Source organism: Orcinus orca, chromosome 15 (assembly GCF_937001465.1).
Source record: "Orcinus orca chromosome 15, mOrcOrc1.1, whole genome shotgun sequence".
Taxonomy (NCBI): Eukaryota; Metazoa; Chordata; class Mammalia; order Artiodactyla; family Delphinidae; genus Orcinus; species Orcinus orca.
The window spans coordinates 19653027-19677947 of NC_064573.1; the positions used below are offsets into that span (position 1 = coordinate 19653027).

The window sequence follows — 24921 nt, forward strand, 5'->3', positions numbered from 1 at the left end:
GCAGGGGGCGGGGCGGGGCGTTAGGTCGCTCTCCCTGCTGGGAAGTGTAGTTTCTCCCTCCCGGTCTTTCTTGGGCGGGGAGGTTCTCGACTACCTCCGCGTCGCTATCCCTCGTGCCTTCCCCACCTCGGTCACGGCTCTGCGCGGCCGGTCTGCGCATATGACAGGCTGAGCTTCCTTCGGCCAGTTTCCCGGGGCTTCGAGACGGGACGGGGCGGGGATGGGGACCTGGGGCCCCGGCGGCTGCCGTTTCGGTCGCTGAGAGCCAGCCCTACAGCCACAGTCCTTCCAACACGCTCGGCCTCTCCGCTTTCAGAGCACCGCCTCCCCGGATAAGACACCGACTCGGCCGCAGGGGGCAGATCCCCCGACCACTTTTCCCTCCTCTTCAGGGCCTTCCCCTTCCCATCCCTGAGCCCGGCCTTCCTGGGTTTCCAGCCGGCCCCTCACCCTCAAAGCAGACGCGGGATTGGAGGAGGGAGTTTGGCCAGGGATGGGACTTAACAAACTCCTTGGGGACCTTGATTCCCAGGGAACAATGGCAGTGACCCAGCACGGATTGGGAACCCAGTCAGGCAGCCCAGAAACAGGGAGATTATACAAACAGATGTAAAGACCCACTTAACAACATGTGTGAACCTGTCTACAAGGCTGGGACGGGATATGAGTTGCGAAGAATCCAGTTTCAACCGAGTGGTGTATCGGAAAAAGATGCCATCTCAGTGTTGGTTTGTGTTTATTTTCCACTGACCCTATGGGTGAAGATATCCTTGACCATTACTCCATCTGAATATGTTCCAGCTCATCCGATGTTACATTACCAGGTAATACAACTGTAGTCTTGCTGTTTGCTCTTTTCTACTCTTCACCCTCTCTAGCCCAGTAAGCTTAACCTTCCCTTTTTTTCTTAGCAAATGAAAAAGTCCAGAAGCTACAAAATTTAGTTGAGTGGTTCAATTAAACACATGTTTATTTTGGCAGTAAGTAGTGCTAGTGATTTGAAAATGAGTAAGACAAAGTCCCTGCAGGAAGTTTACATGCTAGTGGTTTGTTCCAAAAATCTGCAATTTCTTGAGCCTTCAGTATCAAGTATGTTGCTGGTAGGAAATAAAGAACCGTGTTATATATGCTGGGACAAGCCCAGGTCAGGGACCAGCCAGGATTGTTAATGGCGTGACCTTAAAAACTTCGACATTTTTATCCACATTCCACATAAGTATCTTTTTAACCTATTCTTTTAAAAGATAATTTCTTAAAGGTTCTTTTTCATTAACATTATCTTTAATGTATCTCTTACTACGTTTTTCCTTCATTGAGGAAAGATATATCAAATGTTTCCAAATGAGTACATAGAGTGTAAATAAAGGACACTGAGAAAATATTAAGGAAATTATCAAATATATTTACCTAATTCATGGATCAAAATAATTCTACTTCCACTTCATTCCTTCACAGGTTGAAAACTATGGAGATCTCCACAAGGATTTGGAGAAGAGTCCTAATAATTATTAAAATTCTGGACTAGATCTACTAGGAAAGGTGAAGTAACCATGAGTCTACTAGGAAGGAGAAATTATAATGGTTTACTAATGCTTTTCAAATATACTGGAGAACTAAACACGAGAAAATAGATTTATGATCCCACCTAAAGGCCTTTAGGTGAGAGCTAAGGAAGACGTGTGCTGATAATTAAACTTTAAGAAGGTTTATTCAGGCAGGTCTTAGGAGAGGTTTTTTTAAGGTAGATTTAAATGTGTCCATTTTAAGAAAAAAAACTAACTTTTTGATCACCAAGAAGGGGCCTGACACTGTTTCAATCACTTCTACGTATATTAACTCACTCAATCCTTACAATGACCCCATGAGATAGGTATTACTATCCCCAATCTATAGAAGTGAAAATTAAAGTTCAAAGTTTAAGCAGTTTACTCAGAACGATAAAGCTGGCGGTGAGTGGCAAAACCAAGATTTGAATCCAGCTCTGTGTTGTCATATTCTTTCCACCACACCAGCCAGCTTCCCTTAATTGAAAACTGGGTGATGGGCCAAAGGACCAATGAGACTCCACCTTCCTGAGCTCATTCAAAGCAGAAACAGCATCTTACTCAACCTTTTTTGCCACATCTACCACAATATCTGACCCTTAGCAAGGATTCAGTAAGTGTGTTTGAGTTGAATTGATGTGAATTTGATCCTCTCTGAAGAGGTAACATTTAAGCAAAGACACCAATGAAGAGGAGTCAGTCCTCTGAACATATTGGGGAAGAACATTAAAAACATAGGGAACAGCAAGTACAAAGACCCTGAGGTAGGAAGTTGCTTGGTTGTATTTGCGGAACAGCCAGGAGGTCAGTATGAGTGGAGCTAAGTGGGAGAGAAGGAGACAGGTAGGAATTGTCTTTGGAGAGGAAGGCAGGGGTCAGATCATTTAGTGCCACTGCCACTCACTTTAAAAAGATGAATTCCCAGTAACACATGATCAACAGATTATGCTGCTTTACAAGAGAAAGGAAGCATGATTTAGCTGTTAGAAATAACAATTTATTGAATAACTATTATGTGTCAGGCAAAGGGGTAAGACATTTAAGTGCATTATTTCATTTAATCCTCATACCAGTTCTACCAGGTTAGGTATTGTCCCAGCTTTACAACTTGAGAAAATGAGGAAAAAGAGAAATATGAAATAACATGGTTCACAATTAGTCTGTGGCAGAGACAGGATTTGACCCAGGTCTCTTTGACTCCAAAGCCAAAGCCTGCTCTTTTTACTATATCACATTTTCTCACTTGAAAGACTGAATAAAAAGGAAGAGATTCATGCATGCATGCATTCCAAAAGTAGTTATTGTTCATTGCTATGTGACAGACATAGAAATAGTATTAAAATGTAACACAGCATTTAAAAAAATTTTGTATGATTACATTCTCATCAGTCATTTGTTTTTAAAACTTTGCAGGTAGATGGACTATAAGGCACTTGCCCAACAAACTGCTCAAGAAATTTTAGGTTACTATCAAGATACATCAGGCTGGAAAGTGGTTAAGACTTCAGTAAGAAGAGAAGTTAAATATGTTTCAAGAGTTTGTTTTTTAATGAGAAACAATTCATTGCAAAGACATTTTTAAAAATATTTTCTTCTACAAACCAAAAAAAAGTTTTTACTTTTGCTTTATTTTTTGTTTTTCATTTTTTCTGTATCTGACAGTTAATTTATTTGTGGATTTTTATTCCTCTTTGAGAAAAAGTTAACTGTTTCCAGCAAGGCTTCTAAGAAATTCCATGGAAATCTGTAAGTACAATCTCCTATTTACAATCATTGTTTTGAATTCAATGACATTGATGTATCTAGAGTTCAATGCTACTTCATTAGCTATAAAACGTTATTTGGTAGTGAACAGGAAGTAGAAATTAATTATAAAGTCACTTGTTTGAAATGTAAAATTAATAAAATGAGCAATATGTACCATCTAATTTCCAAATCGGAAGACAATCAGAAAAGAAAATCACTTCTAGTGAATAATTCACTAAGATAGGAAATTTCTACTTCAAGAAATAATTACTATAAAATTAGATTGATATTTTCTTTCTAACAGTATTTCGTGGTCTTTTAAAACTTCACCTTTCCATTAAATGAACCACTTAAAGACAAAGTTTATTTTCCCAATATATTCGTCTTGCTAACATATATGATTTATCCTGTAAGCTGCTTTTAAGGCTATTTTTGAGGATCCTGTTATTTCAGATACAAGTACTCTAAGGGAAATTGTGCTGACATCTTTAACCTTCTTTTTAAGAGTTGTTCCTTTGTTGCTCGTGATATCACATTAATGCCATCAGATCATCATATGCTATTGAGAAAACCAAATATTATTTAGTTTATTTTTGAGGGGTAGGGGTCCACTCCTTCTTTTCACTACTCTGTTTTGTGCTTATTGCTCTTTTTTTCATCTGACTATAATTATCTATCTTGTGTTTCATTTCAATTTTTTTACTGTAGGACAAAGCTGGTATACTTTCTCCTATTCATTTTAATAATTATCAGGAAGGTAATCCCTACCTTTGTTATCTAAATAATTAATGATTCTAATGGTGGCACTTGAAAAAATAGATTGAGCAGGGAGTGGGTAACGTCAAGCCCAGGCACACTATGGGAATAAACTTTTGGATGTTGTAGTTTTTTGGTGCCTTCCAGGTCAGACCAGTGTGGACAGCAACCTATGCCTCAAAGAAACCTTGGAAGGTATTTATTCTACAAATACTTGCTGGGTACTTTTATACAAGGTGCTCTACACAATGCCTAGAGCCATTCAAAAAATAGCCTCAATAAGGCTGTTTTAAAGCTTTATTCAAATTTTTCATCAACGATATTGTACTCTTACATGCCATACTACGCAGACAAAAAAAATTGAAACTTTTTGCACTTGCTTTAAGAGAAATTTATATGCACTGCATACTAGTTTATTTATTAATACACAGTAATATCTTATCCCAAATCTTAGTGATTTAACAGACACTGTCTCATGGTTTATGTCATCAGGAATCCAGGTGTAGCTTAGCTTGGTGCCTGTGCCTCAAGGATTCTCACAAGGCTGCAGTCACGGTGTGGTCTGGGGCTTAGGTCGCATCTGAAGGCAGCTCTGCTTCCAAGCTCACTTACACAGTCACCGGCAGTCAGTTCTTCGTGGGCTTGTTAGACTGGGGACCTCAGCTACTTGCCAGCTCTAGGCTGGAAGCCTTCCTCAGTTCTTGACGTATGGGCCTCTCCATAGGGCTATTCACAAACGCCAGTTTGCCTCCCTCGGAGGGATTTAGGAGAGAGCCAAAGAAAGAGCAAACAAGATAGGAGCCAGGGTCTTTCTGTAACCTAATCTTGGAAGGGACCACCCCCCCATCATTTTGGCAGTATTCAGTTTATTAGAAGTGAATCACTAGATCCAACCCTGACTCAGGGGAAGGGGATTACATAAGTGTGTCAATACCAAGAAGTGGATGTTGTGAAGCTGAAGCTAACATACCATTGTAAAGCAATTATACTCCAATAAAGATGTTAAAAAAAAAAAAAAAAGAAGTGGAGATCACTGGGGGCCATTTTAGAGGCTGCCTATCACACGATGATTTTGGCAAACTCTTTTAATTCTTTTTTACAGTTGAACTATCATCCAATAAATATCAAGCACAGCTTCAAAATTAAGACTGCTAGAAGATACACACATCTCAATTTTGCATGCTTCTTTTGTCAAGCACGGCCCACTGATCCTTCTAAGTTTAGCATGTTTATGTACAGAAGGAGAGTGTGACTGGAGCAGTTAATATTTTTCAAAATATCTATATTATTCTAAATCAGCTGGGGCAGATATTTAGGTTCTTCCAAAGGAAATCAATCTGAACATGTTGATCAGGTTGGTCTGCCTCAGTCGAAACGTTTACCTCCCCCAGCTTGGAATGAGAAGAAGGTGAGATTGCCGTCAAATAAATCAAGGGGAAAAGCTAGGGAAGCTTAAAATTTTCCAGTACTTCAAGCTTCACAGTTTTATTTATAGGGTTATAAATAATCAAAGCAAGAAACATATGCATGTTAATTTAGACTGGACAACCAAGTGTAAACATTGCACACTTTGGGGATATGTAGCATGGTCTAATATGGTTTGCCAAGCTAGTGTCTGGGAGAAATTATCCTTCAAAATGCCCTGTGGGAAAAATGGGTTGCATTGTCAAGTTTTTCAAAACACTCTGGACTATTTTCTCTTCTCTAAGGTTCGGAGAAGTCCTAAAGTAAAGACATCTGTCAAACTGTAATTCAGACTCTTCCAAATGTTTTCAATGAAGAACATGCTTGCAAAACATTGACCTAGATAGATAATGGGTCACTCATCTCAGATTTGGATTCTAATAGAAGCTCTAATTGACTAGGTATGTACAGAGAGAAGTGATTTATTTTTCATTATCTCCCTACTATCATTCTCTCACATCTCATGGATTATTTCAGTAACTTCCTAGTGGATTCCTCATATATACCTTTACTCAACCACATCCTATTATTCACACAATGGTTAAAGTAGATTTTTGAAATATAATTCAGTGTTGCTCCCCTGCCTAAACTCTTCTAAAGGCTTTATTATGCTCTGCAAGGCACTATCTGGCCCCCACCTACCTCTCTGACCTCTCCTACCACTGCATCTTTGCTCTCCTTATGCTACAGCCACGTAGGACTACTGTTGGCACGAGTGCACATCTCAGAGCCTTCGTAGTTGCTCTTTTCTTGCCTAGCGTGCTCTTCACCCAAATGAAGGCTGATGTCATTTTTGTTTTCAAGATCTCAGCTTCATTGCTTCTCTTCAGAGTGACCTTCCTGGCCAATTGGTCAAAGTTCTCAAATACACCAAACCACTGTTTACTACCCTATTCTGCTGTTACCTTCTTCATAGCATCTATCACTAGATGAAATTTATTCTTCATTTGTTGTCCTATTTATTACGTCTCTCTTATTAGAATATAAACTTGAGAATAGGAACTTGAACAAGAAGCAGACTAGAAATAAACTCTTGTTCATCGTAGTATCCCTAACACCAGACCAGTGTCTGTCATATAAACACTTAATAAATATTTCCTGAATGAATTTATGGACTTTAGTTATGTTATATTGGCTGCCAAATAGATAGCATTTAAACATATTTGTTTCCATTATAACTACAGAACAACAACAACAAAACCTGAAGATATTTTCTCAGCACTTTCACCTTTTCTTATTAATTTCCCACCCAAAAAGCTCCTTTTGTGGTTAGCTTTGAGCACTTGCCTATATGCATGAGAAGGGGGCCAGTTCTTTGGTTGGAATTTTTTTCCTTTCTACCCTCAAGAGATGAAATACAGACCTACCAGCACACAGTTCAGCTGACACATTCCCCTATGTTCCCTATTAATTCCCCTATTAATCTACTGTATGTCACACACTAAGCTAAATAATTTCATTTTAAAATTTAACCCATATATCCCACAAATACTTTCTATTGCCTGTTGTTTTTCCTGTGTATAGATCACACTTTCCATGTTTCTCTGCATGCATGCCTCACAGTTTTCTTGAAAACTGGACATTTTAGGGAATTCCCTGGAGGTCCAGTGGTTAGGACTCTGCACTTGCACTGCCGAGGACGCAGGTTCGATCCCTGGTCTGGGAACTGAGATCCTGCATGCTGCATGGCTCGGCCAAAATCAGTCAATCAATTTTTTTTTTTTAATCCTTAAAAAAAAAGAAAACTGAATATTTTAGGTAATATAGCAACTCTGGATACAGATCCCACCCACTCACCCAGGGCTGCTTATTGCTTGGGCATTTATTTGTTTAGTGATTTGTCTGGGCTAATTCCATGAAGTCTGTTCCCCCCCCAGTCTGCAGCCTCAGATATACCTGCCCTGATTTTTGTCCTTGTTTTTATCTTTCAGCCTGGCATCCTATAGGTCACCCCTAGGTTAACACAAGCCATTATTGGTCACAAGTTGTGCTTAGCACCCAAAGCCAGTAAGATTTTTACCCTTTACTGTCAATTCTGTGTGTGGCTTGGAAACTGTTTTCACAGTTCAGAGAGTTTTATGGTTTTGCCTTGCCTGTAGCCAGGGGGCCGGTAGCTTGGAAGTTGTGTCACCAGTCATTCCCCAGAGGACATAGCCTTGGGGTGCACACATTCTTCCAAACCACCAGCGATGAGTATGATTTTATTTTAAAGTGGTCAGAATAGCTTATTGCTCAGTCAGTGATGACTCAGAGATTATGCTTAAGTCTCTTGAGCCAGTAAGACTTCAGCCGTTCGCTACTTAATCTATGTATGGCTTGGGGAATGCTTGCAAGTCAGTGAAGCCACATATTGGACTGATTGCTCCTAAGTAGGGGCAGCCTAGCATATCCAGCGTGATTTGTCTGAGTAAGGACAGCCTAGTACAAAGCTCCCATTGCTTCTCGGTTAGGGACAGCCTGGTACATCACTCTGAATGTTCCTTAGTAGGGGGAGCCTAGTACACCCACTCTGATTTCTCCTGAGTGGGCAACCTCGTATATCTACTCTCATTACTCTGATTAAGGGCAGCCTAACATTCACTCTGATTGCTCTGAGTAGGGACCTATGCACTAATACACTGAAGCCAAGTAACACTTCTACTCCATGAGCAAGTGGGTAGCATAGGGGAAGGATGGTACCATGACTTTCTCAGTTTGCTCCTGTTATTCTAGGGGTGAGGGGCAATTTAGGCCCCCGGATTCACAGCCTACTGTGCCTTAGGCAAAGCCCTCACCCTACCAGTGAGATCAGGGTGTCAGGAAACCCTAGTCTTCTGAGCAGTGCATACGGGGAATAGAGCTTCTACAACATGAGCTGAGAGTTTCGGTGATGAGAGATGTCAGTGTCCTGCTGATCCCAGGATGAAACCATAGCCCTAGCCTGGATCTCGTGGGGAGAGGGAGCCCCTGTCTTCTAGTCTGCACCCAGCTGGAGCAGAGCTACCGTAGAGGGAGGGGGGTGGCTGGAAGGAGGTCGTGGCTCAAATGCTACAGACTCTGGCTTTTCCTACCTAGATTTAGTAGATTTTCTTGAATAAATGTTTCTTCATTTCCTGTGTGCTGTTAGGTCAATTTCTAGGGAATTTAAGTAGTTTTTAAAAGTAATGTTCACCAGTTCAATGACTGTAGAAGAGGGTTTCCTTAGCTCCTCACATAGCCACTCTGGAAGTCCCACTCCCAACTCTAATTATCACATAGGAAATGCCAAAAATAAGATCACTAAAAAGCCTATCATCTTACAGGTGCTTCCCCAGGTTTAAATTTCTAGTATGTAAAAACAGGCACTTTCCACTGTTTTTCTCCTCCCTTATCCTCCTAGTTTACTGTTCAGCAGTACTCATTCACAGAAGCCATAAAAGGCTATAAAATGATTTAGAGATACATGCTCAAATTAGCATGTTGAAACAAATGCACATTTACTAAAAGGTGTTCATTGCTTCATGAAATAATGATCTGTAAGAAACATAATTTCATGTATCAATTATCCCACATACCAGCTAAAGCTTGTCAGAAACTGTGAGAGACAAGAGAGAATAATTAAAATATTTTTAATTTGACTTGGTCACTTTATTCATAATGAGCATGAAGCGTTATTATAGATCTTAGTAAAATATCCAAAGAACCAATCATTTTAATGATCAATAGATATAAAAATATAGTTCTTAGATTCAAATATGACAAAATTGATATCTCGGAAGAGTCCTGGACACAGTAGATACTGAATTGCTCATTCAGTGATACATTCAATTATTCAAGACATAGAGATGTTTTATGTTTTCAAAGAGGCATGATATTTACATATCTTTTAAAAGCCAGTAACTCCAATACACCTCTAACTAGTGAATTAAGATAAGGTATTTTTTTTTAAAGATAGATTTTATTCATTTTTTAAAATTTGGTTTGTTTATTTTTGGCTGCGTTGGGTCTTCTTTGCTGCCCACGGGCTTTCTCTAGTTGCGGCGAGTGGGGGCTACTCTTTGTTGAGGTGCGTGGGCTTCTCATTGCAGTGGCTTTTCTTGTTGTGGAGCACGGGCTCTAGGCGCACGGGCTTCAGTAGTTGTGGCATGCAGGCTCAGTAGTTGTGGCTCGCGGGCTCTAGAGCACAGGCTCAGTAGTTGTGGCGCACGGGCTTAGTTGCTCCACGGCATGTGGGATCTTCCCGGACCCGGGCTTGAACCTGTGTCCCCTTCATTGGCAGGCGGATTCTTAACCACTCTGCCACCAGGGAAGGCCAAGGTAAGGTACTTTTTAACTAGTAACCTACCCTCTACCCAAGACACAACTTTAATTATATTTCATAATCTTATAGGAAGCAAAATAAATAATTTCTGCCTTGCAGTCATATAACACCAATAACTCAAACTTCTCTCACCTTTACAAATGACTGGAAAATGAACAATTAGCCATTGAGTAGACAGTCTAAACCAGGAGTTGGCAAGGTTCAGCAAGGTATCTAGACTTATTTAAAATGATATTGTTCATTCATTATATTCAGTTATTCATTAATCACTTTCTAGGTGCTGGTAGTATAGTGGTGATCAAAACAAAATGCATATACTTGTAAAGCTTATAATCTTGACATTCTCAAGAAAAAAACCTCTTAAAGTTAATTTTTCATAATTTTATCCAGCAGATTTGCTCCTCAAGGAGTTTTTAGTCTTTGTAAGAGAGAAAAGTACATAAATACCTATAATACAAGGCAGAGTGGGATGACTATCATAAAAGACTCAATATATGTGAAATAATAATGGCTAACATGTATTGAACAGTTAATACATGCCATGTACTATCCTGTAAATATATTAATTTATTCAGTCCTCATGACAGCCCTATGAGGTAAATATTATTCTCTCTACATATGAGAAACTCAAAAGACTTCGAATAAGTAACCTGCCTAAGGTCAGATAACTGGTAAGAGCTAGAATTTGAAAACAGGTGGGCTGACTCTGTATGCTACTCTCCTAACATTTTAACTTTTTTGCCTGTGTGTACTAGCAACTATGAAACATCAGCAAAATCAAATATTAAGTATCTCAGTGTAAAGAACTATGCAGATACAGGTGTAAAGTATTATTAGAATTATTACAAGCCAACTTCAATCAAGAGAGTTTTTAATAAGTTCCTGTCTCTTTCAGGGAGCTTCTTTCAAATGTCAGGGAGGCTCTGCAATAATATATGGGTATGATCAGGCCCTGCACATGTGTGGAAACTTGATATGTAACAGATAAGGCATTACAAAAACATGGAAAAGGATGAACTATTTATAATCAGTTGTGCTAACATAAGTGATTATTTATATGTAAAAAGTAAAATTAGATGCTGACCTCACAGTATACACAAATATCCATTCCAGGTAGATTAAAGTCCTAAATATGAATGAATACAAACTATAAAATTGTAGAAGAAAATGTATGAAAGTAGCTTAATGATCTTGAAGTAGGGAAGGATATCTTGTAGAAGACATAAAAAAGCACAAACCATAATGGAAAATATTGGTCAATTTGACTATGGTAAAGTGAAACACTTCTGTACCAAAAGAAATAAGTGAAAAGGTAGGCTGTAGCCAGAGATATAATATTTGCAATATACATAATTAATAAAGGATTTTAATTAAAAATATAGAGAACTTCTATACTAAGCATTTAAAATATTATACAAGAAGGATAGCTATCCATATGCATAAAATTTTAAAACAAAGTTTTTGAAAGAAAAAAGCAAAATGCTTTTGTAAATTATATGTAATGTGTGTACTGTTACTTAAAGTTAAAAATCGAAACTTCCTCTGCAAAATAGAAGAAACAAAGCAGCTGATGCCTAAATGTCCTCCATTTCAATATTGTCCATCCCTAATTTTATCGTGAATAACTATGAAAGGGTTTGGGCAAACCTTCCAAAAAGAGCTTCAGCACATTATTCCCCTTCTTACCTTGATTTTTTTTTTTTTTTGCTTTCTGTCTCTTCAACACTTATCAAACCATATAATAATTTTTTGATTATATGTCTGACTCTCTGCTAGGCTGAAGTATATACATAGTTAACCCTTAAACAACACGAGTTTTAGCTTCGTGGGTTTTTTCTTGATAAATACATATTACAGTACCGCAGGGTCTGCAGTTGATTGAATCTTTGGATGTGGAACTGTGGATATGGAGGAACCACAGATACATAGATCCGACTCTAAAGTTATACACAGATTTTTGACTGCATGAGGCTCAGTACTGCTAACTTTCATGTTGTTCAAGCGTCAACATAATAAATAGTAAATGTTTGATCACTCAGTCAATAAAAGAATGCTATTAAAAGATTAAGGGTAGTCATTATCAGTAAATATATAGTAAGTGCTTAATAAAAGATACCTAATTCGATGTTAGTTAGAAATACAAAAAGGTCAAAAACTCTTTATCCTCAAAATTTACAGTATAATTAGAGAACAGATTAATAAAAAAAAGCAATCTAGGGAGGTACATACAAACCCCTTAACAATAGTTTTGTGCTTAAATTTTAACTGTTTTATATCTGCCTTCTTTTTCAAAGGACCTGATAATTATTCAGGTTGTTTTGTCACTGTCTTCTATAGAGTTTAATAATAAGCTCTTAAAAACTTTGTAGATCTGAAGGAAGGAAACCTTACATACTAAGAAAATTTTAGGATATCTCACAGAGAAAACTAGGGACCAGTTGAGCTTTTAAAGAGAGACTAACATACAAAAAAATAGTCTAATGACTTACTTGTTTACCAAATCATAAAAACAAGGTTCAGAGGAAGAACTCTTCATAAATATAACAACTATTTTCTGTAATAATAGCATTTAGTTTTTACCTCACTTCCTCCAAAAATTTTAACTTTTTAGAGGTTTAAAATTTTGATTTTACTTAAACCTATCTCCTTAGTTTAGAAAGAATGATTAACAGAGAGAGAAAGTATGGCCAATATTATTCAGATTTCATTTTCATGTAACAACCTACTGCTAAATTGTGGGTTTTAATCCAGTTTTCTCACATTGTCCTAACTTCATTGGTTGTGATAGCCCAACCCAATTCTATTGATGGATTAACATAAAGGTTAGTTACTTCTCCAAATCTTGACATGTGAAAAATAAATGAAATTCAGAAGTCAATGTCTATAAATGGAGTTTAACTGTAACACAAGAGTGACCATTATATATTGTCTATGGCTGCTTCACTGATACACTAGCAAAGTTGAATAGTTGCAACATAGAACATGAAGTTTGCAAAGCCTAAATTATTTACCATCTGGCCCTTTACTGAAAAGTTTGCTGACTACTGCTTTAGACCATATTACATCCTTCAATTAAGAATTAAGGCCACAAGATATTGCACAACCACACAAACTTCTCCTCAATTACTGTTGGCTTATGATAAATACAGTAGGTAAATGTTTATGAGAAAGAGTTTAGAAAAATTCTAAATGAAAGTAGCCCCTTTAAAAAGACAACTATAGAAACATTATAAACAAAATTTGTAGAAAAATGTAGAAAAAATAATTTATATTATTACAGTGCATATTTTTATAAACTGGCTACTTCCAATTGAATATTAGTTTTTGTTTGTTTGTTTGTTTGTTTTTGCGGTACACGGGCCTCTCACTGTTGTGGCCTCTCCCGTTGCAGAGTACAGGCTCCGGACGCGCAGGCTCAGCGGCCATGGCTCACGGGCCCAGCCGCTCCGTGGCATGTGGGATGTTCCCTGACCGGGGCACGAACCCGTGTCCCCTGCATCGGCAGGCGGACTCTCAACCATTGCGCCACCAGGGAAGCCTGAATATTAGTATTTTAAATTGCTGATATTACCTTCAAGTTTTATTTACATTATTTGCTAAATTAGTGTGCTTTATACTGTGATAGCATTATATTTTCAACTTAGACTAAACTTATTAAATTTTGAATTTTCTTTATTTTGTTAACTATAGATATCGTGTTGAAGGAATAATTCCAGAATCAACATCTAAACTATCTGATTTCCTCTACAAACCTGAAAACAGGGTCACATGGGACAAATCATTGAAAATGTACAGCATGGTACAAAAAATTGATTCGGTAATTTACTGTTTAATATTGGACTTTCACTGTATGAGTACACTTTTAGTTTTCTATCTTAGTGATTTGAGTTTATTAAATCTGTATTATGTGGACACTTTGTATTTTATAGGTTCAAATCAAGTTGAAATTTTTATAAAAAGCTTAAAACTTCCTTCTTTATTAGTCAAGAGTTCAATTCCAATTACCTTTATTCTGTTTTAAATGAATACAGCATTCTGAACTTGGTCAGCTCTCCTGCAGATGTGTGCCTTCGGTTACTGAGGGGACTGAACTCATGGATTCACCTCCTCCATTAGGTGGAATAAAAAGATTAAGCATGCCTTGTTGATGGGAAGTCAGTAGATTTATCTTAGTCATAATACACTAGATAACAGGAACATCGTAGACACTTACTGTAAGGACTTAAGAACAAACATCATGTGACTTTTTTAAAGAGTAAGTGTGAAATAACATTATATTGTGGTTTTAGAAACACTTTCAAATACATTATCTCAGAAATGAAGAGGGAGAATAAAAACAGAAAAGAAAAATATAGGTAATGGACTAGAAATCTAAAGTCATAGAGGTGAGAGAAAGACAGAATGCAAGAGGCAAATAGGGCTTAAAAGGGTAGAGAAGATCAGGGTGAGGTGAGGGTAGAGTGAAAACTCAGGAGGAGAAAAACATGAATGAAATGAGAAAGACTGTTAGCTGGTAGAAAGAAGGAGGAACAGGAAGAAGACAGGAGTGGGGTGAGGGATTCTGAACTCTGGTACAGCACAGTATAGGTCTGACACTTATTAAGACTGATAGACTTCACGGTATGTAAATTATACCTCATAAGCGGCTTTTAAAAATTGAGTCCTACTGTTTGGCTAATAATAACTTTATTAGAAGGAGCTGGTAAATGTGACTGTTGGAGTAATGCAAACTTAAACAGTTGCATTGGTAAAATTCCACATCACTGAGTCTTTGGTTCTTAGAGTCTCCAAGCCGCATTTCACTCATCAAAACAAATGGCCCACATATCTGCCATCACCTTATCAGGTATTTAGAACTCTGTAGGTTAACTTTACTGCCTTTTATGAAACTGATTTTGAAATCTGGGATGGGGGTGAGATTGTAGAAAAGCCCAGAAAGGTAAAGCAGTTTCATCTTGTAGAGAGGCCTTGAAGTTCTTATCCACAAAGAACGCCTGTCCGTGACCTTCTTGGGATTTGAACATGGCCCATCACAAATGAAAATCCAAACAATTGGACTGTTTCATTCATGATTGTATGATACTAATTATACAGTTTCATTAGCATTTCAGATATTTCTGCTGTTGCTGCAAGTCAGCTGTAATAATGGAAAGTATACTAGGTTTGGCATCAAAAAACTTGAAAACATAGAGGAATTTTGTGATTTGCCCAAGGTCACCACAGCCAATGTATGGTATAACCAGGACTTATACCTGATCTCCTCATTCCAAATTTGATGCCTTTTCCAGTATACCACAGTATCTCTGAATCACATTATACTGTGAGAAGAATTAGTCTGCCTTGCAGTGAATGTTTGTAGCATTCACTTCAGGGGTGCATTTTAATTGACTCATTCACCCCATTGGTGAGGAAGGGATTCCTGCTCTAGGGTTATGGTGGTGGTCAAACACATGACACCAGCACTAGACAAATGAGATCCACAGCACTTTGTTAATCCTTAATCACAGCCCAGGAAGGACTGTTAAGACTTTGTTAAATTAACATTTGTTAGTGGAGCACAGGGTGCCAATAGTGAGCCAGGTTCAACAAATGACCACAAGAGAAATTGAAATAGAGAAGTTTATTACTCACAGGTCGAGGAGGAAGTGTACAGCACGCCTAAGGGCCCCATGTGGGGAGGTCAAGGCAGGCTGCAGACAGAGAGAGGCAGGACCTGAGGCACATGCCTTTATTAGTGTCTGTGGGTGGAGTGCTTTGGGGTTCCTGGGCTAAGGCCAGATTGATCAATTGGAACCAAAAAGAGCAGGGTTTTGGTAAGCTCCACAGGGGGCATCTTACCTAAGGTGCTCACAAGGGGAAGGCCCTGGGAAGTGGGAGAGACAGTTGATCAGAAGCGCTGTTGGGGAAGTCATATCAGGAACTTACATTTGCTTGTGACTCTGAGGGCTGTTATCTGGGGGTGTCCTTACATGAGAGGACTAGTGTTAGTTTAAGGCCCCTGCAGGCTGCTCGGACAAACAAAACGGATACTGAGGCAGCAGTACATGGAGTAGCTTAGCTAAACTCTCAAGGATGCACCATGTCATGCAGTGTGACGTGGGAGCTGCACTCAGGAACAGAGTGAATAACTAGGGGTTGTGCAAGGCAGGCTTTGTAGTATCAAGAGGTTGAGGTGACCCCTGATTCCTGCAGGAGGATCTGATTGGTTGTTGGAATAATTCTGCAGGGTAGCAGGGAACTGAAACGCACTACTCAGGTATAAGTAGGCATTGTGTCTGATCCTGCTGATAAGGAGGGTTGTTGGACTAAGGGTTCTTATCTGTGGGAACAGAGTGGGGAGAGGAACTTGCAGTTAGGCCATTCACCACCCTCCCAGTTTTACCAGATGTCAAAGCAGTGCATATATTGGCCTTTAATTTTAGGCCTTATACCACAAGCTGCTAAGTCAATATATTTTTCAGAATATATTACCTAGTCAGTGTGGGGTAGTAGACACAATATTGTACTGGAAATCCAGGTTCTAGTTCTATACATATCTCTAGTTCTACATGTAATTTAATGTTAGGCTTCAATTTCTTCATCAAAAAATTCAAAGGTTAGATAATATCAAGATTCCTTTCTGATTCTGTCACACTTATGATTATATTAACTCGTGTTAGATATATGATTTGCAAATATTTTCTCCCATTCTGTAGGTCACCTTTTCATTTTGTTGATAGTTTCCTTTTCTGTGCAGAAGCATTTTAGTTTGATGTAGTCCCACTCGTTTATTTTTGCTTTTGTTGCCTTGCACTTATAATTATACATCTACTGTTTCTTTAACTGAAAATGCAAGTTGACTCGGTGATAAATTCTTTTTTTTTTTTTTTTTTTTTGCGGTGTGCGGGCCTCTCACTGTTGTGGCCTCTCCCGTTGCAGAGCACAGGCTCCGGACGCGCAGGCTCAGTGGCCATGGCTCACGGGCCTAGCCGCTCCGCGGCATGTGGGATCTTCCCAGACCGGGGCACGAACCCGTGTCCCCTGCATCGGCAGGCGGACCCTCAACCACTGCGCCACCAGGGAAGCCCCGGTGATAAATTCTTAAAACCTCAAAGCCCTGCTTTTTCCAAATACAGTCCAGCCTTATGCAGTTTGTTTCAGGACACATTCATATGTCATACCATTACACAAAGTTTTGCCATGGGCTCAATATCCCCCCGAGACTTTATCGACTTAGTGTATTTGAAGCACTGCGAAGGGAATATCGATATTATCAGTTGTAAGTTGAAATATTTTGCCCACACTTCGGAATTACTGTGAGTCATTAATAAATTTTTTTACTTTTAACTCACAGTTTGAAAGAAACAATATTGTCAATTAATTATTTTTGTATTTACTTAGTGAGGCCAATAAATGCATGTTAATATAGATAAGGCTGAAGTTTTACCTAATTCTAGAGGTGCCATTTATATCATAGTCAATGATTATGGCATCTCCTGGCCTTTTTGCAGCATATACCCTGCAGCGCTCAGTGTAGATAGATACTTGCAGGCTAAAACGTCACAGCATACATTATAAAACTACTAAGAAACAAAATTGATCTTTGGATATATACTTTTGTATTTAAATTACATAGAATGGGTATATCTAGAAACTGAAAAAGCTCATGAAGAAAATTTCAATAGATAGGTGTTTTCATAAATGTGCTTATATTTCTTTTAAAAACTGGAGGTTTTGATATACCCTTATCCACCCCCTGCCAAAAAAAATGTGTCACTCTGTAAAATACAAATACATAACCACTTCCTAATTTGCGTTATTCACTTAAAACATACCAGTTCACACCCCAAAGATCTTTGGACTCCAAGAACTCAAGATAAATCATGGTGAAGGGACTTTGGTAGGACAATGACCTAGAGCCTTTTTTTCCCCTGTAATTCAATTTAATCTCACTATTCCTATGTGAATAGTTTCCCCTACTGTAAACTACTTGGGGAGGGACAGTTCAGTGTTGTTAATTATTATTTTCGAACAAGGTTGCAGTTACTTTGATATATCTGTAGGACTCTTAAGTTTCTGAGTCCAGGACTGAGTCATTGCTCTGCTGATAGCACTCATGTGCACAGTTAGCTCTCTTGCCCATACCACTGGGGACTGCTGTTCATCACTTTCACATATTCGTCTCGTATAGTTTCATACAGTTGTCATTTAGTCGTCTCATTTTTAAATGAGGGCACATAAAAAGTTATTCACTGCCTATAACACAAAATACTGTCCATTTGAATCATAGATCTGTTATTATCTATATTTTGAAAGCATTCAATTTGTATCTCATTTTTAGTGGTCAGAGGGAAGGTAAAAAATAAGTATGGAAGATAAAATCAATAAATAGTTATAATCAGTCATTCAGTGATCACTACTGAATTTGCTTTAAGTGATTTTCTTTGAGTTTTTGATGATTACTGATAGTTTTCTTCTTAATGTTTCTGTTGTTGTCTAGCTTACTGTGTATCTTGCTTTGAGCTAAATATTTTGCATGCATTTTCTCACCAATGAGGAAACCGAAGTTCACAGAAATCAAGTTACATAGCTAATAAGCAGCTCAAGTCTTTCTGATTTTCCAAAATCTGTACTAACTACCATACTGTGTGCCTCACAAAAGACCCATACTTGTTTGTGGAATATAACAAAATTTTAAAAAATAAAGACAAATATAATCTCCATATTTTAAACAGTGAAAAAATTGTTAATATCACTTCTGGCAGTACCATTTTGCCAACATAATTGGCTCTGTTAAGATGATGAAACAGGTCATGAAAATGGGAAATTGATTCCACCACATTTGTCTCCTAAGCTAGTCCTAAGCTAGTGCTTAACATTATATTTCTACAGAAGTGATTGCTTATGTTAAAATCACATAGGAAAATTCTGACAAAAGCAGGATTCAGTTGCACAGAATAAACAAATATATTCTGTTGCACAGAATAAACAGTTGCACAGAGTAAACAAATATATTTGGAAGAGTATATATAATTATCATAAACATAATCATGATCAGATGACCTCCCTTCTAACTTCACATACAATATGCAGTTATGCTGCATAATTCCTAAAACAAAATCTACTGATTTTTAATTATATATTGAAGTTAGCTACAGGGAATTGGCAGAAAGGGGCATTTAAACTACTTGTATTGACAGACCAAATAACTACATCAAATATTTTATTTTAAAAATTTATAAACCAAAACATCTATAAACCCACTATCCTAATAGAATAGTCTCTTTCTTTGTGATTTCTGCTTCAAATCTCAGAAAGTAATTGAACAATACTTTTAACAGTTTTTCCTGTACGTGAAAGATAACAGCATCTTTCGAAGTTCTACATGAAAAAGTGTGAGAGGACAATAGTGATCATACTGATATTCTTTCATTTTTGGCCTGTGTACACATTCAAATGTGCAAACATACATACATATGTATAAAACTAATGTCACTGCTGATAATAACTAAGTTAAATCAAGTGCTATGTCATACATTTTTTAAAATATGCTACTGGAAACAGAATTTTTCATCTTTGTGGAATAAGTTTCATTTTAATTTTTTTTAATCACTTAGCTACTAGTGTGGATTTTCCAGCATATCCTCCATCTTCAAATTATATCCGTGGTTATAACCATGCTTGTGGCTATATGTGTTCACCTCTGCAAGAGTAAGTCTTATTTCCATATATTTATTTTTTAACAGTTTTTTAGTTCAATTTGTAATTTGTTAACTAACTCACCAGAAATATGTTCTGGTATATTCTGTTGGGAAAAAAATTGCCCCTAAATACAATTTTTAAAATAAATTTTTAAGTATTTTTGTCTTAAGTATAATCAGAATGGATAATTCCCTATAAAGTATGATTTGAGGTTTCTGGCACTAGTCACATACATACAAACATCCTCACCCCCTCCTATTAACCTTAACCAGATGTTTTATGTTTCTCCATTAGAGTCACTTCTGTGAATTATTAGGGAATTTTTGCAAATTAAAAATAAATTCTCTAGAATTATAATGCAGTTACGTTTATCAGCAATGAATGCTTTACCTTGAATAAATTCTTTCCAATGGACTACCTACTGAGAACAGATACCTGCAGAATGAGACATCCAGTAGGTAAATTCAGAAAGGGAAGAGCTGGAGAAATTAGAGTCACTGCCCACAGGTGGCCAGCCTAGGGATAAGATGGTAACATCCAATACACATAGTCTTTAAATGCCTATATATTAATTCAATGTATATCATTCTACAAATTTGTTACATTTTAATTTTTGGTAAATGATTTTATATTAAATAAAAGATGTCGACACATAGAAACAGGTGTAAAACTTTATAGTGGTCAGATATAAACCACTCAATATGAGAAAAATATTTTTGTGAAGGAAGTCAAAATAAAATTACATTTAGACCCGTACTCCTTAATATTTTCTCTACTGAATTAGAGAACTAAAAGATAGTCACAAATATTTACATTAATGGACAGGATCATTGATGCAGATGATGATGTTGATGACGATATGGCCTTTCTGCCCATCCATCAGTTTTGTGTCTATGGCAAGGACTTTATTCTCCACAGCAGGAAAGAACAAAACAGGAAAGGATTATTACTCCAAATCAGCTAGGTACATCAGCTGCTGGTGGGGACTCTTGTTGGGAAGCTACACAACCTAAAGTGTGCTTCACAGGCAAAGTCCCGTTCTTGCACCTTGTCACCATTCCCTTTCTACTGCAAAAAGCATAGGACAAAAGCTCTGATTTAGATATCCCACCTAGGGTGGAAACTCTGCCTAGCATCCTGCTGGAGAAGGGTACTGACAAAAAAGTAATTTTGTACCTTCTCTTTCCATGCAGCCCAAGTCCTATAGTAAACTTATAAAACATAGTATCTGTAGTAAAGGTACTCTACAGTAAATGTTGGAAAGGCTTGGTTAAGTGTGTAAAGCCCTAGTAAACTCAAATAGAGATTTAAGACTATACAAACTGCTAGTGAGTCCAGCCATTTGACACAATGTAAAAATAGTCTAAACTCTGCATAGAGAGGGTGTAAGAATATAGACACTCACGGTTTGTTGGAGCAGTGGTCTTCAAACCCCCCAAGAGAATTTTGTAAAACTGTATACTGCCTTGCACATTTTTAAGTTGATATTAAAATTTTTCATAGCATTATATTAAGAGGGTGCAATGTCCAGCATACTCTAAATCCTGACATTTAAAAAAAATGGTTATATCACCCTTCTAAGTGCATCCAATGGAATCTAAATACCATAACAACTTGAAACCCACCATTATATTATCAATTTCAAAATACATATAACCTTTAACAGTCAGAAAGTTTGTGTCATTTCTTTTCTTTTCTCCTTGATCCCATATTTTTACTCTTTTTCCCTTGCATAATTTTACCCTAATAGAATATATCTTAGGCTTCGGGTTCTTTTATTAATCACTATCTATCTATTTTCAATCATACCTCAGCAAAAATAAGTACCTAATTTTTAAAATTTGTTTTATTTTCTATGACCCCAAGTATCTAAATGTTAAAATATATATATGTGTACTGGTTTAAATTGTTATTACTACACATTGATAAAAATAAAAATATATTACATAGTTGTTCAATATAAAAGCAAATTGTTGGGCTTCCCTGGTGGTGCAGTGGTTGAGAGTCCGCCTGCCAATGCAGGGGACACAGGTTTGTGCCCCGGTCCGGGAAGATCCCACATGCCGCAGAGCGGCCCATGAGCCATGGCCGCTGAGCCTGTGCGTCTGGAGCCTGTGCTCCGCAACAGGAGAGGCCACAACAGTGAGAGGCCCGCGTACCGCAAAAAAAAAAAAAAAAAGCAAATTGTTATTGGAAACACATATTATTAGCAAAACTTAGCACTTACTATGTGCCAGACACTGTTACAAACAATTTACATATACCAAATAAGTCAATTATTTGATCCTCACAATTACCTCATGAAGTTGGTTGTATTACTGTCCCGATTTTGCAGAAAAGAAAATGGAAGCCCAGAGAGATTAAGTAACTTTCTCACGGTTACACATAGGTAATAGCAAAGCTCAGCTTCAAACTATGCAGAGTCCATGCTTCTATCAATTACACTAATTTAACTGTAAAAAACATGGGACAAAAATGCTGATCTAGATGTCCCATCTAATAGAATGAGACTATCAAGTCTACTTCTACTTTGCATTTTTATAAAATAAGCATAGGAAACTTTGTTCACATAAATGAGTGAGTTAAAATGGAGAGAGTGCAACCCTAGCACTGTCATTCAATCCCTTGAAATTCTTCTGAGTTATGTGCTGTGAATTACATAGTGACCTATAATCAAAAATTGTTTTTAATAACCTATCAGGTGACAACTCAATTAGATCCTTACATTTTATTGAAAGCAAAGAATTGACATGACTTGGTAAGGTTTTATTACCCAGTCATCTGTCATTCACTTTCTCAATTCACTTCCAATAGATTGAATTTTCCCTTTAGCATCTCAAAGATTTTTATATGCCGGAGTAAAGCACCTTGGTACCATTCAGTATTATTCAGTGGGGAATGACAGGCATCCCTTGGTTCTGTAAAGCAATAGAAGGGTGGTGTGAACAGGCTGGTGGCAAGAGAAAAGCCAGCATCTCCATCAGAGACGTATTCTCAGATCAGTTTAAGGAAAAGTTACATGGAAGTTAGAGATTTGAAAATTTATTCCCTTAAATGTTATTCAGTCTCTCATACCCCTTGGCAAGTCTTCATATACTCTAGTTTGAAGATCACTGGGTTAGAATGTAAAATACTACAGTCTTCTTGGAAGGCAATTTGGAGATAACATTTCAAAATGTTAAATGCACAAAAACTTTGACCCTAGAAACTCAATGTAAGTATTTATAGAAGTGCAAATGGATACATTACAAGATGCTTTATTGCAGCTTTATTTATTTATTTATTTATTTATTTTTGCAGTACACGGGCCTCTCACTGTTGCGGCCTCTCCAGTTGCGAAGCACAGGCTCCGGATGCGCAGGCTCAGCGGCCATGGCTCACGGGCCCAGCCGCTCCGCGGCATGCGGGATCCTCCCGGACCGGGGCACGAACCCGTGTCCCCTGCATCAGCAGGCGGATTCTCAATCACTGCGCCACCAGGGAAGCCCTATTGCGGCTTTATTTACAGTGGCAAAAAGTGAGAAACAACCCCATGACGGTCAATAGAGGACTGGTTAATAGAGTATGAAATACCATGTGCAATCATGAAAAACAATTAAGCTGATCTATATAGATTGACACAGAAAGAGGTGCATGATATCATACTAAGAGGAAAATGAAACTAGTTCCAGAAAAATAAATATGTCTCATTTTTATAAAACCAAGAATGTACATGTGCATATATGTGGGGTACATATACATATATGTACATACATGCTATCTTTGTATATCCATAGACGATAACCTGAAAAGCTACAGTCAAAGTTATAAATAGTGATTATCTCTGGTGAACAGAGTGAGGGGGAATTGTGAAAATGCTCTACAGTTTAAATTTTCATAAGCATATATTACTTTTATAATTTTAAAAAGTCAATAAAATGACAAAAAGGAAATAACTAAAACTGAAGACTTTAAGATATAGTCTGACTACTTAATATTTTTATGTAAAATAGTTATTTATGAGTGTGCAACTCACTCTACATTTTGTCCTTCCCTCCTTCAGTAGCTGTTTACACTGTCATAAGCGCTATGTGGGCAATCACTGGCGAATAAGACAAGCTTCCTGCTCCTTGTCAACTTGTACACTCCATAGATAAACTTAAAAATTCTTTATATTTTTTAACTCTTCCTTTGTTTACAGGAACCCAGCATATTCCAAACTAGTGATGTTTGTCCAGACAGAAATGAGAGGAAAATTGGCCCCATCAATAATTGAAGCAACCATGCCTTCCAATTTAGTAAGCTTCCTCCTCAATGTAAAGGATGGAGTAAAGACACAAAATTCCATCAGGACGTGGATGTCATCATGATGGGCATTCGTCATTCCTAAAGAAGAAATGAGGCCATTTAAAATCATGCGTGGCAGTTAACTGCCTTTTACTTCTAAGTCAATATGCATAAATACTGTTACACTATTCTAAACTGTATTCTTGAACAAACTACTGAAGGTACTTTGTGAAAATAAGAGCTCATAGTTGTACAAGAGAAGCATTAAATATAGTTTTTAATCTCATGTAAGAATAATGTTAAACAACAAGTGTTCTTAATGCACTTTTATCTTTTGCTTTTTTCCCCTGGAAAATGCCCTGCAAGAAAACATCAATAAGAAAGCATATACAGGCAGAGGTCAGCATTAATTAAAGATTAAAATATATTTTAAATTGTTTTTCTTTCACTTACTGCTTAAATTGATAACTGTAGGAAGCATGAACATAAAAATTGAAAAGAATTCCACTAGAATGTTTGACAACTGATATCTGGAATCTGCAGCTGAATCATGAGTCAATTTTTGGTCTGGCCAGAATGTAGTAGCCCGTTCCTCCCAAGTCCTTCCTCGTAAAACTAGAAGACCTGCACTTACCACAACAGACAAGCATAGGAAGACTCCAGCATAGGTGGCAAGAAGAAGGTGAACTGGCCAAGGACCTGGAGACTTGAGGAATGTTTTAGCCGCGAGTTCTCTGGGTTTCCTTATTGCCATCCATATATTCCAGACAGGGCGCTGCCGAAGCCTCCAACCTGGAACTGCTGACAGGAAAGAAGAAAAAAGAGAGGGGGGAGGCTTTAGGAAAAAGCCTTCTCCTCCTCGCCATAGGAGTGCCTGCAAACAAAAGGGTGGCCCCGCAGAACACCAGCCAAACATCAACCGAAAAGCTGCACCTACCCCACCGTGTGGGCAAAGCAGAGCGAATCTTCCACCCCACCTCATCTCTGCGGCGCAGGAGCAGGCGGTGGTGCCTGGACAGCCCCAGCCTGTGGTGTCGGCAGGGTTGAGCAGGGAGCTCATCTTCCACCTTCCATCCAGCAGAGGCAGGTATGGTGCTTTGATATCCCTGCTGGGGTAGTGTTAGTGGGATTCAGTGGCAGAGTGAGCTTCCACCCGCACCTGGCAGCAGCAAGATTTAACCAGCT

At 37.9% G+C, this 24921-nt stretch overlaps 1 protein-coding gene and 1 non-coding gene across 2 annotated transcripts; both read left to right on the plus strand.

Moving 5' to 3' along the window:
* The first annotated feature begins 29 nt into the window (after positions 1 to 29).
* On the plus strand, positions 30 to 23850 carry STARD6 (StAR related lipid transfer domain containing 6). The gene is given in 9 exon segments (XM_004286970.4): positions 30 to 824; positions 1456 to 1539; positions 2958 to 3051; positions 3241 to 3290; positions 13480 to 13606; positions 16930 to 17047; positions 19386 to 19479; positions 23651 to 23782; positions 23784 to 23850. Coding segments are annotated over 7 exon segments (678 nt in total). The 5' UTR covers positions 30 to 824; positions 1456 to 1539; positions 2958 to 2961.
* On the plus strand, positions 7104 to 7176 carry TRNAA-UGC (transfer RNA alanine (anticodon UGC)). The gene has a single exon. It is a non-coding gene; the product is annotated as a tRNA-Ala (tRNA).
* Positions 23851 to 24921: the final 1071 nt, after the last annotated feature.